The sequence below is a fragment of the Lissotriton vulgaris genome, chromosome 8 (genome assembly GCF_964263255.1).
Source record: "Lissotriton vulgaris chromosome 8, aLisVul1.2, whole genome shotgun sequence".
Lineage (NCBI taxonomy): Eukaryota > Metazoa > Chordata > Amphibia > Caudata > Salamandridae > Lissotriton > Lissotriton vulgaris.
Window position 1 is genome coordinate 1,178,984,957 of NC_141696.1, and position 17,445 is coordinate 1,179,002,401.

General features: G+C 41.3%; 1 protein-coding gene across 1 annotated transcript in view; it reads right to left on the reverse strand.

Moving 5' to 3' along the window:
* LOC147698455 (serine/threonine-protein kinase Nek5-like) overlaps positions 1-17,445 on the reverse strand; it is a 70,884-nt gene that overhangs the window by 14,642 nt on the left and 38,797 nt on the right. The window contains exons 4-5 of the mRNA XM_086936244.1: positions 15,192-15,311; positions 11,059-11,166 (exon numbers count right to left, since the gene is read on the reverse strand). Coding sequence (XP_086792370.1) covers positions 11,059-11,166; positions 15,192-15,311 — 228 coding nt within the window. The remainder of the gene's footprint in view (positions 1-11,058; positions 11,167-15,191; positions 15,312-17,445) is intronic.

Below are 17,445 nucleotides of genomic sequence, written 5' to 3' on the forward strand. Positions count from 1 at the left end.
CATGTCAGAAGTGGAAATCTCATTCAACCAGAGGCACCAAGCAAGAGAAGATTGCAGAGGAGCTCCACACCTCATTACTTTGACTGGTGTGGGAGGACCCCTGAGCAGCAGCAGCAATATGGACTCCCTTCAGTGAGAGTTTGTGAACCGACTTGTGAGTACATCTACCCGAGGCTCTAGTCGCTAGTCACTTCAGTGACTACTGGACCCCTATTCACATATAACGGTTAACACTTGACACATGTTTCCCCGACGAATCAACACTCATGTACCGCTTTTCCATATATCTACCGCCTGAGTTGTGTTGTTTTGCTGGTCTTTCTCTGCTCCCTGCCTTGCCAGCTGGCAACTTTCTCCTCAATCAAGCATGACTGATGCACTGGTAGGGCTGGCTACTTTTTGTTAATTTGATGTTAGCAGATGCTAATCTTGGGACAATTTCACAAGACTGCATCCGTCTGCCACTGTTTTTTTTATTTATTTACAGAGCTGCAGGAAAATTGCAGTGCCAGCACACACAGATCCAGCAGTGAGAATTGGTGGATTTTGCCTACTACTTTCTTTGCTTGAATGTTTCAACCGCCCTTATGTCCTCAAGCAGGACACTCACAACCAGGCAGTAACACCTTCAGCAAACAGCTGAACGAGCTACACTGCAAGGGGCGAACGGGTTGGGTGGTTAAAGGAGGGGAAAACATAATCAACACTTCACTTTTCTGAACAAACATGGATATCAGATACAGTAATTGTAAGTGGTAGAGTGACCATGAAATTTACACCGGGCAGACAGTTTGGCCACAATGAGGCAAAGTGCAAAGCACACTGGGATAGGAGGTAGACACACACAAACTTCATTGTTTCAACAGAAACAAATAGCTATATAAACAACGCCTTATTCACGTCAAAGAGTTGAAAAAGCTGCAATATTTCATAATAACTAGGATAGCCACAAACACCAATAATGGGACAGTAAAAGAGCATTAGTGGAGCGAAATGTTGCTGGAGCAGGCAGGCATGATTTGGTTGAAGGAATACACTGAGAAAGACAAGCAATCAATAACACTCAAACAAATAATGCTTACAATAGGAAAGAGAACACAGTAAAGACACTGAGGCATTGTCTACAATGACAACAGAACAGGGATCATTCATGATGGGAAATTTACAACGAGGAAAACAAGTGAAATACAATTACACTAAAATATTCTGAATTAGGACAAGGAAACGCATACACCGGAGTAGGGAGACACAACACTGGACATAGACACACACAAGATTTGTCAATAAAGCATCACTGGGGCAATAATATACTAATAAAGTGACAAGAGACCTAACATTGGACACTGACACTTTTTAGAGTTGCCAGTACAGCAACAGAGGGGCAATGATATACTGATACCAGGATCAGGGGTACACTAACATGGAGACTAGGATAACAGGCATGCAGTTAACATTGGGACCGGACACAGGGATACACTTACACGTGATCAGGTAACAAATGGACAATGGCACATAGAAGAGGGGATATGCCTACACTGGGAGAAGAAGCACATGGATTTCTGTACAGGCAATACACAGACACACAGAAAGCAAAAGGTCCCGGGGTACACCCATCATAGAACAGGAGGCACATACTTTGCGTCAGAGAATGAGCAAGGACCTGACAAATCAGTGAGAACACAACAGATAATACTGAATAGAAGCGGAGGATTTTGATTTGAGGCAAAAACACTAGAGCAACAAGACAATGGAGCAGAGAACACCAATACTTCAACTAGGGGACATGATATCCCTTTCCAAGCAAGACATGCATCAACTGTGGGCCAGGGAACACACCACAACAGAATGGAAAAGAACCAACTCTATAACACGCAATGCACTAATAATGAAATAGGGACGGGACAGAAGGAAGCAGACATCCAAACAGTGCTCAACACTCGAGTGGCTGTTGGTAGGAGGATGCAAGACCAGACTGGCCTCCCCTTCCCCCCCTCCCCTAACGGACCCTGCATAGTGTCACCAGGTCACTGGCAGGATAAGGAAAAGATTTAGACTATGACAGAGAACACACTGACAACAGGAACGTGGGTGTCCGTTTCGGGGACAGAGAGAGACAAAAAACGGAGGAAAAGGGCACACAACGAGACCCTGTTACAAGCTGGGTAGGTCAGGAAATACATAAACACCAGCTCAAGGAATAAGCACACAGTCTTGGGCTCACAAAAAGCGCCAGTAATGAGTTGGGCCAGTGAATACACTGACACTGCCCCAGAGCAAGGAAACATGCTGGCACCAGGAAATAGAATACAGAGGCACCAGGCCACAGAATCCTACAGCGCCAAGAACGCCAAGAAATCATTAGTTGTGCAAATGCTGCACTACTCAAAAGTTGTATAATTACATAACAATGCACCATCTCCTATACTACCACAACCTTTCATAAGTGCAAATACATTCACTGAAGCACAGTCATCCCAGAATGAATACTAAAACACACAATGCACTCTGGTTGACTCATGCATGAACTCACCTTGTAGCGCAGCGCCTGGTGGATGTCCGCAGCCAGCTGCCCCTTCCACCATTGCCCCTCCAACTCCATGGCATGGGAGAGGCGCAGCTCCGGGACACCCGTGCACCGCTCCGACCTGTGTTTTCAAGAAAGACAACGGAGAGTGAAAGGGGAGGGGGGGCGGGAACGGGCACACGGGGAGGGGGGCGGGAATGGGCACACGGACAGGGGGGGGGCGGGAACGGCGGACAAAATACGTAAACTTACAAAGTGACACCAAAATACGAGCGGCCTTACCCCAAAAATGTATATGGTCATAATAACACACCACAATGAAAAACATAAGGTAAAATATACCGACACAAACAACGCAGACACCAGTGCCCGGAACACGACAACACACCAACTAACGTTTTCAACGTGCTGGCTTTGGAACGCAGTTTAACTACCAGGAACTATTGCAGATTTGGAAACAGTGCTTTCAGTGTTTCTCCTCGTCGAAATCTCGCCTCATATATGAAAGCAAAGCATGTATGGGCCATGGAGGGTCGGAGCGGCCCAACCAGAATTCACACAAGAAAACACCAGGACCCGGTGAAAGTGTGGTGTGTGGCAGCGCAACGCCTTCACCATCTGCCACATTCACAGCAGATTTGGCGCTACCAAAAGAAACGTTCCCTCTCAGTTTGTACAGCCTCTGAACCCACAACTGCAGGACTGTGTGGTGCGCACCAGACATCGGAGCATATTTTTTTGTATCCATCCATCGACCTGGACGGATGGACAAAGATAGTGGGCACCCAGCAACCAAGGTGCGGTGCCCAGGAGCTGTGTTCGGCCTGACCGTTGCCTGCGACAGACACAGAAACTACACCGAGACGTGCCCAGCGGAACTCATGATGGGAGATCCCGCACTAGAGGGGTCTTGGGAGCAGAGCTCAATCCCAGTGAAATGATCTAGGGAGCGACCGACCCAGCCCGACGCCTCTTCCTGTGGCTGGACAGAGAGCTGATTGATCAGAGAGACAAGAGAGCGTGTGAGTGCGCCTTGCCTGGGCTGTTGACTGCTCACCGGTGGAAACCGCCCAGCTCGCCTCAGGCTCCCGTCCACAGTTGTTCCTCTGCCGGCTAGCCCCTGCAAAAGCATCACCAACCCTGAAAGTGGTGCAACAGTGGAAGCCGGGCAGCATCTCCTACGGAGCTTTGTATGCCAAACCCCTGACCGCGATTTTGGCCCGCCCACATCGGTGCAGCCTCGCTGCCCGTATCGGGCGCAGTGCTGGCTGGCGGGAAAGACACAGAAGGGGGGGGGGGGGGAGGCGGGAAAGACACGGAAGCGGGGCGGGGGGGCGGGAAAGACACGGAAGCGGGAGGGGGGGGCGGGAAAGACACGGAAGCGGGAGGGGCGGGAACGGCGGACAAAATACGGAAACTTACAAAATGAAAACGCATTTATAAACAAACTCCTTACCTGATTGCCTTGTGGAACTCGAATCTTGCAGCCAACTCCAACAACTGGGGCGGGGGGGCGAACGGCATAGACGACATGAGACGCACGCAGCAAGCACTTACCAGAGGAAGACTTCTTCCGGCTGAGGTCGGCCTCGAAATGACAAAAGCAAACACGGACGACAAAAAAAAAACCGCCCACCGCCGCATGACTACACAGAGGGAACGCCCATGAAAAAAATCTCGGGAACGCCCCCGAATCTGGTCCGGCCTTGACGGACAGATCTCTGTTCCAATGGCTAGCCTCCATTTATGGAGCTAGCCAATGGAACAGAGGGAAGTATTCAAGTCCCCCTAACTGAAAACAAGAGATTTCTCTGGGGGTGGAGCTTACACTCCGTTCCCCAGGCGAAACCTAAAAACGGGCTCTCCATGAGCTGTCTTTATTTCCGCTGTTAATCTTCCCCCTCCCTTCGAGCAAGTTAGAGAGCCCCTTCCCCCCCTCCCTTCGAGCAAGTTAGAGAGCCCCTTCCCCCCTCCCTTCGAGCAAGATAGAGAGCCCCTTGAGGAGCGGAAGAAGGCTGGACTCTTCGTGCATGTTATTTGTCACGTAGGCCTTCAGCAGCTCCCTAATGGGTAATGAAGGTCCAGAGAGTTGCTCAACAGACACTGAAATTCCAGCCCGAGATCACTCCAGCCACGCACACATGACAATTTCTTCCAGGATGCAGAGGAGCTTGTTTATGATCATTGAACCCGCCCGGGCAGTCGAGTCAGACTCCAGCCAGGAGAAATGAGTTACGAATGGCTCTGCTCACCCCAGGTACCGATTGTTTTAAAAAGAGAGGCATGATGCAGGCAGTGATCCTTTACCGCTTGTATTACATTGGACGCTTAGCTTTATGGAGTTAATACTCCGAAAATCCCAGTGCCGAGTGTGTGCACATGGATTTTACGAACTCTAATTTGACCTCTTAAACACTGTGCATGCGGGCTAAACCTCCAAGTTATTTTTCACCCTTCTGATCCTCCTGCCCTTTCTTTTGCTCCACCCTTGGGCTTCTCGTGCTCAACCGAGGTCGCTCCGCTCCTCTCCCCTTCCTTCACATCCGAGGCTTGCAGTGAATGAAGCACCTTGATTCTTCTTGTCATGCAATTCTTAGGCCCTTCATTCTCAAGTTGCTTACCATCTGTTTCATCCGGTGCCTCTGCACCGCTATTCTCGGCCATTAATGATGTTTCATCCAGGTATACATTTAAGCACATTACGTTTTCTGTGGGACTCTCATGCAGCCTACAGGCCCAACCCCATCACTTTCCTTTTCATGAGCCCCTAATTCCTAAACCACTGCCTGCACTACACACTTTTCTCCCCCTATCGCTTTGATTTATTTCTTCACCAGCACCTGGGAATCGGAGGCCAGAAAAAGAAAACAAAATGTGCAAAGGCAGAGTTTGCCTTTGCAGGCAGGTTTGCCGTGATACATTTACCATAAACTAAAATCCTAAGCCTTAGTGTCATTAATACAATGTCACCAAACCCTTGCACTTGAAACGATGAGGGTTTTATAAGCTGTTCTGTGCAGCACCAATTATGACTTTAAAGCAGCACTGGGGCGCTAGACTGAGGGTGATATCTTTAAGTCAGGACAAAGGCCATCCATTGACGTCTGCTACGTGATGCGACCTCAGGCTCTCACAGAGACTATTGCCAGGGCCACTGGAATTATGTGACTGAGCCACTACGGGGCGATTTTCACATGATTATAGATTTGCCTCACAGTGGAAACCTTTTTGTAAAACTGGACTAATCAACCCTCAGTTGCTTACTGCTGTGTTTGGATGCTAAACTAGTAGTGAGTTGCAAGTAATGCCCACAGAGTGTTAGCACGTTTAAAAATGATGAACCAATAAACTAATTCTATTAAAAAATGCGCTGCATTGTGTCACATAATTTGCCTTTTACTTGCCACGTAATTTACTCAACCCTGCCACATAATTTGGCTCTCTCCTGCCGCATAATCTCAGTGGCCCGAACTATAGCTCTGGTCTCACAACAGGCATGCCCAGAGGTGTTCCAATATCCCACATTTAGCAACTTGAAGGTCAGAGGATAACTTCATATTAGTTTAGCATCATTTATTGTCTACTTGTCCTTTGGAAAAAACAGTCATTAAAACCTGCCCCTGCGAGAAATCTTGCTGTCTGGGCGTTGGAAGATTTGAATCACCCACCCCTGATTTACCTCGAGTCACCAACAACATTCCCCAAGGCAGCCCCCTAGAAACGCTACCCCTTCCACTTCACACAGCCCTGATTGCAATGCTCATTGTAACCTTGTGTGGTGAGATTAAACAGAATAGTGTTTTTAACTTAGTAGAAAATGTAACAGTTCAAATCCAGACAGACACTTTGCCACCCTTTTTTCTTTTACTTTACACAAATCTTAATAGTTGGAATAGCCACGAATACAAAATGCTGTATTTTACTTTAGTAACAGCACTTAAGGTGCTGCAGCATCCCTCCCTCGCTCCCAAATACATGTAAGCTGAATTGGCCATAAATCATTTTTAAAACTCTGCTTTGACACTGCACTGTTTCATTCTATTTTGAAGAACAACACAGCCAGAATGCACTTTGGCCACATGTGCTGTGAGTTCATTAATTTTCTTAAGTGTAAGACACATTTGTGTGTTTTTTTAATTCAATTCGTTTTTTTTAAAGACAAATGCCAATATACGGGTTTAGTGAGATTTTTCTTTCATTTTTCATTTGAAAGGTTACAGGTTGATTGTTACAAAATGTATTGATTCATTAAACGTTTTAAGTGGTAAAATGACAGAATGAAAAACTAGTACTGAAATCTAGCAGAGTGTATTTGGCTGTTTCAAGAGTTTTGTGCATGTGTAATGTGTGTAGTGCATTTTGTACAGTTAAGTTTATTAACCTTCAAATGTCGCGTATACATGAAAACAAAACAGGATGGTATCAACATTCAAATGATTTTGGTCCATTGTCTCTTCATCTATGCACCCTGTCAAACATAGACCTCTTTATAGTCTGTTGTCAATTGTATTCTGTGCTGGTTGGGGTTTGACAGCTACATCATTGTGTATTACCTTCATGTTAGGGAGAAAAAGGCCCTGTTGTATGTTGGGAACATTATTTTAAGTGCTAAGGGGTGCCAATTGGGGTAAAATTTGTTCGGATTATTCCCATTTACAATGCACTTGTGAGGGTAAATCCCTTTCTAGAGACTTGTCCCTCCTCCATCTCTCCTTTTACTCCACCCAAGCCTCATCTTACTACTTTGATCTCCCTAATAACCCTTTCTAGATTCTTCCCTCCTCTATCCCTCCCTCCACCCATCCCAAACCTTGTTTTACTACTATGATCTCCTGAACAACACTTTCTAGGTGCTTCCCTTTTCTATTCCTCCATTATACCATTCAATGAAACTAACAGACTCATATGTCCATCGCTCAAATTAGCATACATTATTATAGGACTGAATGATGTGCCAACATCATTACAAGTTATGCATATACCAGGCAGGGGCATATTGTGCCTCTAGCAGAGTAAATATATTCTTTGTGATAGATGCCTTCATAGTGGGCTTGTACCTCTGAGCTCTGTAATGTCATGTATGCTTTGGCTAAAAAATGAACATATATCAGTGGCGAATTCCCCAAATTCTCAAAGCAAAAGAATTGAGAAGTGTCTAAGGAGTGGTACTGTCTTTTAGTAAAAGATTGGTCCGGGGCAGTTTAGTGTCAACCCTGGGGAGGCACAAAATACAACAGAAGATGATAGTCATATCCGCATTACTTTAGAGTCAGGTCTCTAAAGGTCAGAAAAAATTCATTATCTTTGGTTCCAAAAGTCATGACATCCATTTTCTTTTGATGTTTTGCCTTGATTTTATTAAGATATCCTTTCCAAGGAGCTCGAGACCAGCATGTTTAAAGTCAACCATCAAGTTACTAAGGTAGGAATTCAAATCGAGTATTACATGTGGCTTTCAGCCGAGCCAGTTGAGGATGTGGGTGGAGCCAGTGAAGAAAGTGGGTGGAGCCAAGAGAAGTGGGTGTGGCTTCCCACAAAAATGTGAGCACCTGCACTTCATATTTTACAAATTAAGCACTGATGTATAGATTGGCGCTCAATGTGTTTTTGCCTGCAAAATTGGTTACTTCCGGTGCACAGAAGGGTCTAGTCCTGGACATTTATTCATTGGATACCTATACAGCCAGGACTTTTGTGGCAGCAAATGACTGGACTGTGTTTCAGATGAAAACTACTCAGTTTTGGGACCATTCCTTGGTGCTATTTGTATAGTTATGGGACCATATGTATCAAGCCTTTTTCCTGTTTGCAAATGGGCAGATTCTCAGAATCGGCCCGTTTGCGAATTGGAAAAAGCCTTTTGGGATGTTTCATCCCAAAAGGCCATTGCAAAATAGAGAATTGCAAAATTAGCGATTCTCTATTTTGCAAATGCAATTACGGAATTAAATGTAATTTAAATTTAATTCTGGAAGCACCAGTAATTTGCTATTTGGCCTTAAGGAATTGCAAATTACCATCATTTGCGATTTTCTTAAATAAAGCACTTTTTTGATTTTTTTAAACTGCCATATGTCGCACATACATGCTCTTAGGGCATGTATGTGCGCAAACTGCGCACACATGCATATTTCAGGGGTGCAAAAAGGTGTCCTTTTGGCACCTTTGCAACCTTGCCATTGCATTCTCAATTTGGGATTCTCTAATTGGTAATCACAAATTGAAAATGTCTTCCCATCCATTCCTATGGGTCTCCTAGCCCATAGGAATGAATGGGAAGGTATTCTTTATTTGCGAATCTCAATTTGCGATTCTTAAATAAGGAATATGTAGGATTCACAACATTTTTTGCAAATCCTACATACATTGCATTTTGCGATTCTCTAATTGCGAGTCGCTAAAAATCGCAATTTGAGAATCGCAAGATTCTTTTTTTATACATATGGCCCTTAATCCCCCAACTTACAACGTGCTAGGGGGCACATTTGCACTGTGGTGCAGGGAGGGGGCGGACACATTGTACCCAACCATGTAAATGATAAATGTGATGAGTGATAATTTTAAAGTAATTAGGCCAATGTTGACACTACTGCTGTATTACAGCTGCACTACCTATGAATACCTATCATTATGTAACTTGATTTTGCATTTCGCACTCAATTTGGCAAAAGCAAGAGGTGAGAAGCAATGCAGCCCTATCAGCTTTGTCAATGTGTGTTTGAAGTAAGCACTAAGACAAAAGATAGTCAGGTATCTAGAGAGACCTTTAATAACAGTTGAGGTTGGTTGAATATCACTTTCTTTAGATTGTGTTGCTAATGTACTTTTAAAACTGTGCATTGTTAGATGATATATTGTCATTCAATTGTCAATGCACTTTTGAGTCCCAATATTTTTTGTCCTTTACTTCTGTTGTTAGGGCCCAATATATCTGGCTATATTTTTAAATGTTGATGACGTACTGTATTGTTGTAATAGATGATTTAACTTAACTTAGCAATAACATTGGTGTTGAATGTGAATAATGTGGAGGTCAGCCTAGAAAATGACATATATAAGGAACAGTCAGTTGGAGGGATTAATTTACTTCAGATTATTTACCCTAATTTCTAATGTAACTAAATATTGAAAGATAAAAATAGGTTCACCAGCCCTACACAATTCATTAAAGACAATAGAAGCAAGAAGAGCAAAACCCTGCAGCTGAAAGGGACCAGTAGAATGGATAAATGTGTGTTGAAATGATGTGAACGCCAGGAATATGCTGTGATGTACACTGAAAATAATGGAACTGATTCACATTAGGATGTAAGAGTACATAAAAGAGTACCCATGCAGTATTCTTTAGCATATTCTTCCACACTTTTGTCAATTCATTGCAGGTGCATTTTTAGTTCTTTGAAACTATCTCTCATTGCCATATAAGAAAATATCTGTTTCATGTCATCCTCTGTCGATTGAATATTTGACAGATGATAGTACAGATTGCTCATGTATTGTTCTAAGGAAGTGCAATGACACGCTCTCCTTTCCCAGACTGTAAAAGCGAAGTGTGTTTCACCCAAACTATATCAAACTATGGAAATAATATCACTATACAATTAAGATCACCAACATTTTAAATGACTTCTAGCGGTGAATTTAACTTTTCAGTCCCTTTCCCATGACTGTAGCCCTCTTTTACTACTCATACATGCCTTTGTGAATTATTCCTCCAGACATCTAAATGGGAATCCATTTTAAATATTCAGACACAGTTGGCACAAGTAGAAATTGCACTTTGACTAATAGGGGTTGGATGCCTCAGGGTAGATTCACAAAGGCATCTAAGGGTATCTAAAAGACTATTTCTGTAGTACTGCTTCCCATATTCATAAATGTTTTTGTGACTCGACGCCAGAGTGACCAATTAACTGAACGTTATTTGACATGTACTCTTGGAAACACTTACTATACTTGTTTATTGGGTAAAGTTATTTAAAGAGAAGGAAAATACTCATGGTATACAATATGCCTCAGATCCCAGAGCGAGTTTTGGCATTCATAGCTGCCAAAGGGTTAGTGAATGTGCAAAACTCATGACTGAAAGTCACAAAACTTTAGGGGGAAAAAAGAAAATGTGTAGAGTACACGTAATAAAAAACATAGCACAAGAGGAAAATCTAGGAGAAGAAGTCTGGTGATATTGTCAATTATGTAGCAAGACAAGTGAACAATAACACAACAGGCATGGACACCTTAATGCAGAATACTGAAACTAAAATAGTGTCAGTTTGCAGCCACACTATTGACACAGCCAGCAATTATGTACCAGGCTGTGTTTGTCCATAGTACGGGTTTGTTTAACCTTGTATTGCAGGTTTGTGTACCCCTTCTTCCACACAGGTGTAAAGCAAAAGAACCAAAAGTAAGATTATCTGTCTTTATGTTATTCAAGGTGAGATACAGCTATATTTCCCAAGTCTGTCAATTGACAAAACATGAGGTCACTTGAAAGAACGTGGCATGTACATATCAAACAGAAAGTAACTCACCTGGATGGGCACATCAACACTAACCTTTGGCGCACCCGCTTTCATTTTATTTTCTTTCACTTCGTTGTGATACTGCTGGCGAATTTGATTTAATTTTCTCAGGTATTCCTGTAAGATAATGAAACAAAATGTAGTAAAAAAATGATACACATTCCTGTTTCTCAAAAAACAGTGCAGCAGACATAATTTACAGATGCATTCTACACGTTATAATTTATTATCGCAAATCGAGATTTCTTTACAGCGCGTGTACACCCAGAGGAGTTCTTAACACTATGAGAGGCAAACATGCTCTGGTATTCTGCTACTTTGATTATTATTTAGTGAACAGCAATTTTGAAGTTGCTTTGGGAAACGATAGAAGTGCTTACATTCTTTTCACATTTAAGAGGCAGTGTGCTCCTGAGTGATAGTACAAGGACCAAAAAGAACACCCCCAAATTACAGTCAACGAAAATGATGCTCCAGCAGATCAAGGTCTGGAAAGCGTAATTTATGTGCTGAACAGTATTTTCTAATGTAACTTTGAAACAACTGAGCCAGATCACGTAGACACCTGTATGCCGGGCACAATACTTTCATGAATATCCGAGCCTCATAAGGCATCAAGGGGAGTAGACGTAACAGTGGAATGCCATGGCTGAACCTAAAGTCTCCCGAAGTCATTCTGCTGCCACTTTTGAGTCACTTGGAGGCTGCTCAGCAGTACTTTGGGTCAAGCAGTTTTTACAATAATTAAAATCAAATTACGCTGCAGTTTATTAACATAATAGAAAAGGGGTGATGTCACTGAATTGACCAGAGACCTCATAATGAGGTCCAAGTCAAATTTAACACAGAGGTATTTTTAAAAATTGGGAATCAGAGTAGGGATGTCACCAAGTGTGATGGCCAGCCAACAGGGGTCATGTGCCGTGCTGCTCTGTGACTGTAATCACCTCTGTCTTGTCCGCACGACGTGTAACACAATGTACTCCCATGTAGGATATCTTTCACTTAGCAAACTTTAAAATTATGTTAACAATCTTGGGATATTTTAAGATTTTACATTCTACGTCTATTCTTAGTAAAGACAGGTGACAATTATCATAACAACAAAGAAAGTATCACTCAGCACAATAAATGCATACTGTATTTTCAAAAAGCGCATAAGATGTTAAAATTGTTGACATGGTTTATGCGAGTGGTGTTGATACTGCTTCTGGGTCATCATTTTACTTTGTTCCCTGAAGGTAAAAGAGCATGTGCACCATTTGCTGTTAAATGTAGTTTTTCTTTTCCCCAATTGTCTCAGATTGTCCACATCGGTTTATCCGATTCTTCACACAGATTCAGGACATTTGAAAAAGGAGATAGATAATATCCCATTTGGGGAATTTGTGTGTGCAAAACATAATTGTAGTGAATCTAAGGAGTAGCAGGAGGCACCTCAGAAAGATTCGGGAGACGAGGCTATGATTTGGAAATCATCAATAAAGCATAATAGCGAGTACAGAACAACTTAAGAAAGAAACATATAGCGAGGGCAATAAGAGAGTCGATAAGACTTTAAAGAAGCACTGGGACATAGTAAGGCTTGATCCAGATATAAAAGAGATTTTACCATCAAAACCGGTGGTGGTATATAGGAAAGCGCCCACTCTGAGAACACTTCTAAGTCTGAGTGATACTGCGCTCTATGAAGATAGCAAAAAAGGTGTGGGAGCGGAACACATATAGCTTAACATGCTTCCTAAAGGCTCACACACATGCAGTAGATGCGTCTGTTGTGAGTATGTAACAGACTAAACAAGAACATTTACAGACAGTAATGAGCGAGTACAGTATTATATTGCTTCCTTTATAAATTACAACACCTGTAGTTTGCAAATATGCAATTACATGTATATGTGGTAGGATGTATATAGACTCTACAGTGGGGAAATTGAAAGTCAGATGAATGGAACATTAACGGGCAATTAAGAATTGTGATGCTATGTACCCTACCGCCATACATTGTCGAGATAATCATAAAATTACAGAATTGGGGGTACGCACAGGAAGATACATTATTAATCTATGCACATGTAAAACAAGTAACAATATAGAGATTGAAGACCTTATATTAAGCAACTTGGGGAACAAACTACACATAGGGAAATCACACAAAGAGAATAAGGTGTTCGCATAAACCCTGAAGAAGCACAGTGTGCGCAAAACATGTGTTGGCTCCATAAGAAATTAACGATGTGAATGAATAAAGAATTCATCACAAGAAATTCTTTAGTCTGAAACTGTTACTTATCTCAGTATTGTGTTTTTTATGTATTATACTTAGCACACTGGTAGGTACTAGTGTCCTGAGAGTTAAGCACCGGGCACTGTAACCTTTACCCACAATTAATGTTGCATATATATTTATACACTTACCTAGGAATTATTTACATTTTCATTGGAAAGGCAAGCATGGTAATGACATATTCACAATAAAAAATAGCAGGCTGAGGTCTCGGGTACTGAACTCAGACTGTACTCTTGCAGGGGAATATGCATAAGCCTAATAGGCATAAGCTTCTTTGTCACTGATTGGCCTGCACTACTATTGAGAAAGGCTTCCAAGTTATTAATTGGGTTTACAATTCAATCCAGTTAGCACTTTATCCTCTACAGCCACCCTGTGCAATCTAAGTCCTATGCCGTCTGAAGAGTACTAAACATTTTTTAGGGTTCTGAAAGCTCATTTGGAACACCTTGAATTTGTATTTTGCAACCATCTTGTAATTATACTGCACCATATTTTTCTATCATGCTCTTCCCATTAAAATTGGCAACCAATCACAATACTCAAACAGGACTCTCTCACAAGTTATAATGTTTTCTTTCACAAACAGTGACTTTGTGACAGGTGTGCTAACCATTTTTGCAAAATAGGAGTGTTTGCATCTGCAAAAGAGGTACTTCTTATGTAGTAAACCCGTTGCAGGAGTAGGTAAACTTTTACCGATCCCCAAAACAGGTTTGCTGATGATTACTGATTTGCAGTTTTGAATTTGCATGGTGTGAGAGTACCTTTCTTCCTAACTGGGAATCAGTGTCATATGTATAAATGGTTTGCCATCAGAATACCATTAAAAGTCACAGACATCCAAGTTTTGTGAATGTTACAATTGGAATTTGCGACCTACCTAATAAATATTAATTAGGTAAGTCAGATTGTGACTATATCAAAATCCTTATTTCGTATACGAACCTACTAGTACATATGTCAGTTCACAAAATAAGTTTCAGATTACAAAAAGATTGGTCACATTCGTTATGAGTTTCTAAATCCATTTTGTGATTCAGGAACCTATTACCGAATCGCAAAATAGATTTAGTGGATAATAATTAGACTTTTTTATTTTGCTGTCTCAAACCCTATGATTTTTGGAAATCTGAGACTTTGCAACCACAAAATGGCTTTGTATATCGGCCCCAAGCTCTTTTTTGCATAATACGATTCTGAACATTTCCCTGCTACCGTAGTCAACTTCCTAAGTAATGGCAGAATGATGCTGGATAATGACTGATAGTAGCAATTGGGAGAATACCCATACCCGGAAGGAATATTACATCAATCCCTAATTAACCTCTTAGGAGACATATATATATATATATATATATATATATATATATATATATATATATATATATATATATATATATATATATATATATATATATATATATATATATCAATTTACACAGTTTGAAAGGTAATGCAAATGGAGTTATCTGGAAAAGTGATCTGGAGAATGATATGAAGATCTACATGCTATCCTTTTTTTATCATTAAAACACTTTTCTACACCACAAAATACCGAATGACTGCCAGATTGCTGAGAAAGTTCCTTGAAGACAAAGATATACCGACATTCAATTCCTCAAATCACAATTTTTCATGGTATTACGATCAAGCTCTCAGAAACTTTCATTTACAACCTTTACTTTGAAACGGTCACACAGATATATTGTTATTTGGTGGTCTTCTATAAGAAACATAAGACCATGAAAGAAACGGAGGTCCTCTCCCACATTTAAAAATAACAAGAATTTCACAACAATTTCGAGAAGTATTATTAATGAAGGCAGAATTCTGTTTGTGTTTATTTCACCTGTTCCTTATCTCCATTCTTCATGATTGGTTGCTGTTGTTGATCCATTGGCTGCTCTTGCTTCATTTCTTGCTGGGGGAAGTGGTTATTGTGATGATCAGCAGTGGATGGACGAAGTCCCTGTACATGTGAAAGAAATTTGTTTGTAAGAAATGGTATTTGCAAGGAGAACATTTATATTTTTAGATGCATCTATCTTCCTTGCTCATTTATCTCTTCAGTCATCTTTCCTTATATCACCCAAAAAATAAACCATGAAGAAACACAGTGGCACTACTGGGATCATTTAGACCTAAGCTGCACTGCAAGCGTTACAGCAACATGGTTTTGTGCCCATTTTTGCACTAATACCTATCATGACCAGAGTGCAATTTCATGGTAATAATGTACTGAAAAAGTAAATAACCACTATGAAGCCAAAAGGCCTGGATATTTCAAATGTGATTGTGTGGGTGAGTGGGAGAATTTGATAATGAGCCAGCGTTTGCATGAATATGGAAATGCATTGAAGGATAAATAAGAGAATGAATGCATCATTCTGTATAAGGTGAGTGAATTCATTGATGGTGGAATATGTAAATGCACTTAAATTTTGGCTTGATGAATTTGTGAGTGCTTGAATGGATTAGTGAGTGAGAAAAGGCACATTAAACCATTCTTACCGTTTGAGGCTTTTAAGAGCAGCAGCTATAGTGTTATAAAAATACAGAAAATTATCAATATCATTGCAGTGCAAATTTTACACAGGGGCTGTGTACAGTCATGCAAAAAAAATCCACAATATATATATGTAAAGAATTATGAAAATGATGCTGTCCCAAGAGTGCCTATAATATGTTAAGAATTATGCCTGTTGCTTTAATGCAAGCAGTACAGTGCAGTGGGTATCAATGTGCCAAGTATGCCCACCATATGTCAAGGAACTGTGACTAATATTGTTGTTTAGATTTTTCCCATCACTCAATAATCTTTAATACATACTCATATTTGTACCATTACTAACATTCTCTTTGCATGTTTAGATGTGTTCCTTTGCCCAATCACTTAGTAGTTCTGGGTGCATGTTCAGATTTTGACCATGAATCATTGATGTTGACCTCTTTTCAGGCTTACATTCAGAGATATGGAGTAGCGGGTCAGGTTTTCACCATCACTCATTAAGCCAAACAATTGTTCAGATTTGCACCATATCTCAGTATTCATTAGAGAACATTGAGATTTCTACCATCATTCACTAATCACCAGTAAATAGCCATATTCGCACCATCACTCAGTTATACTGCAACATTCAATTTGAACACACCAACAAAAATGACACATTTGCTAATGCAACAAAATCCATTTTATACCTATATGTCACATACTCAAGAAAGACACCACTGCCCAATTTTCCTTAAATAATGATTTTTTATCTGCTCTTTTCTCCATATTGCTGCCAGTTGCACACAGAGACAGTGCCACAGGTTGTTACTTCATGTTATTCTGAAGTCATCAGAAAGAGTGCAGGACCTCAGATCATTATTAGATGTCTGTAATCCCATGGCATGTTTGGTTTGTTCTGTATGTAAGGTAAGTGTATGGTGTACTGACATGAAGTGTCTGTGTATGCATTGCTGGAAAGGAGCATGCTGTAAAATGTGGAGAGTGGATGTTGTGATAATGTGATGATGAATGGAAAGCTGGTATCTCTGTGTGATGTAGCTTGTGGCTTGATTACAGCTAGAGTTTTATATAGCGCGAACTAGACCCGAGACATCAAGTATAAGAGCGCTTTACATGAGCACCAGTTTCGTTATAGAAAGACACATTCCTTTTTGTTAGGCACAGGGAGATTAAGTGATTTGCTCAGAATTACAGGATGTTGAGAATGGATCCCAAATAGGATGTGATGGTAACCTGTGGGCCTAACATGACAAAATAACTCACTTCCTACCAGGGGGCTTCACACTATGTGAAACCCCTACCCTCCAACTCCAACACAACTTTTAGCGACAAGGATAAGCAGCAGAAAGTAAGCAATACTTGCTGTCAATGATACAAATGTCTCTAAAGTCAGCAGGTGGGATAGTTGGCTACCAGATGCCTGGCAAACTCAGAACCATGCAATAGTTGGAGTGTGAACAGAAGGCCACTCACTCCATTCTGCAGCATCTCTTGCAGAAGGTCCTTCGGCTGCTGAAGCAAGGAGCCTCTCAATATGACAGGTGATAGACAAGCTTCTTTTTTCAACAATGTATAAGCACTATTTCAATGT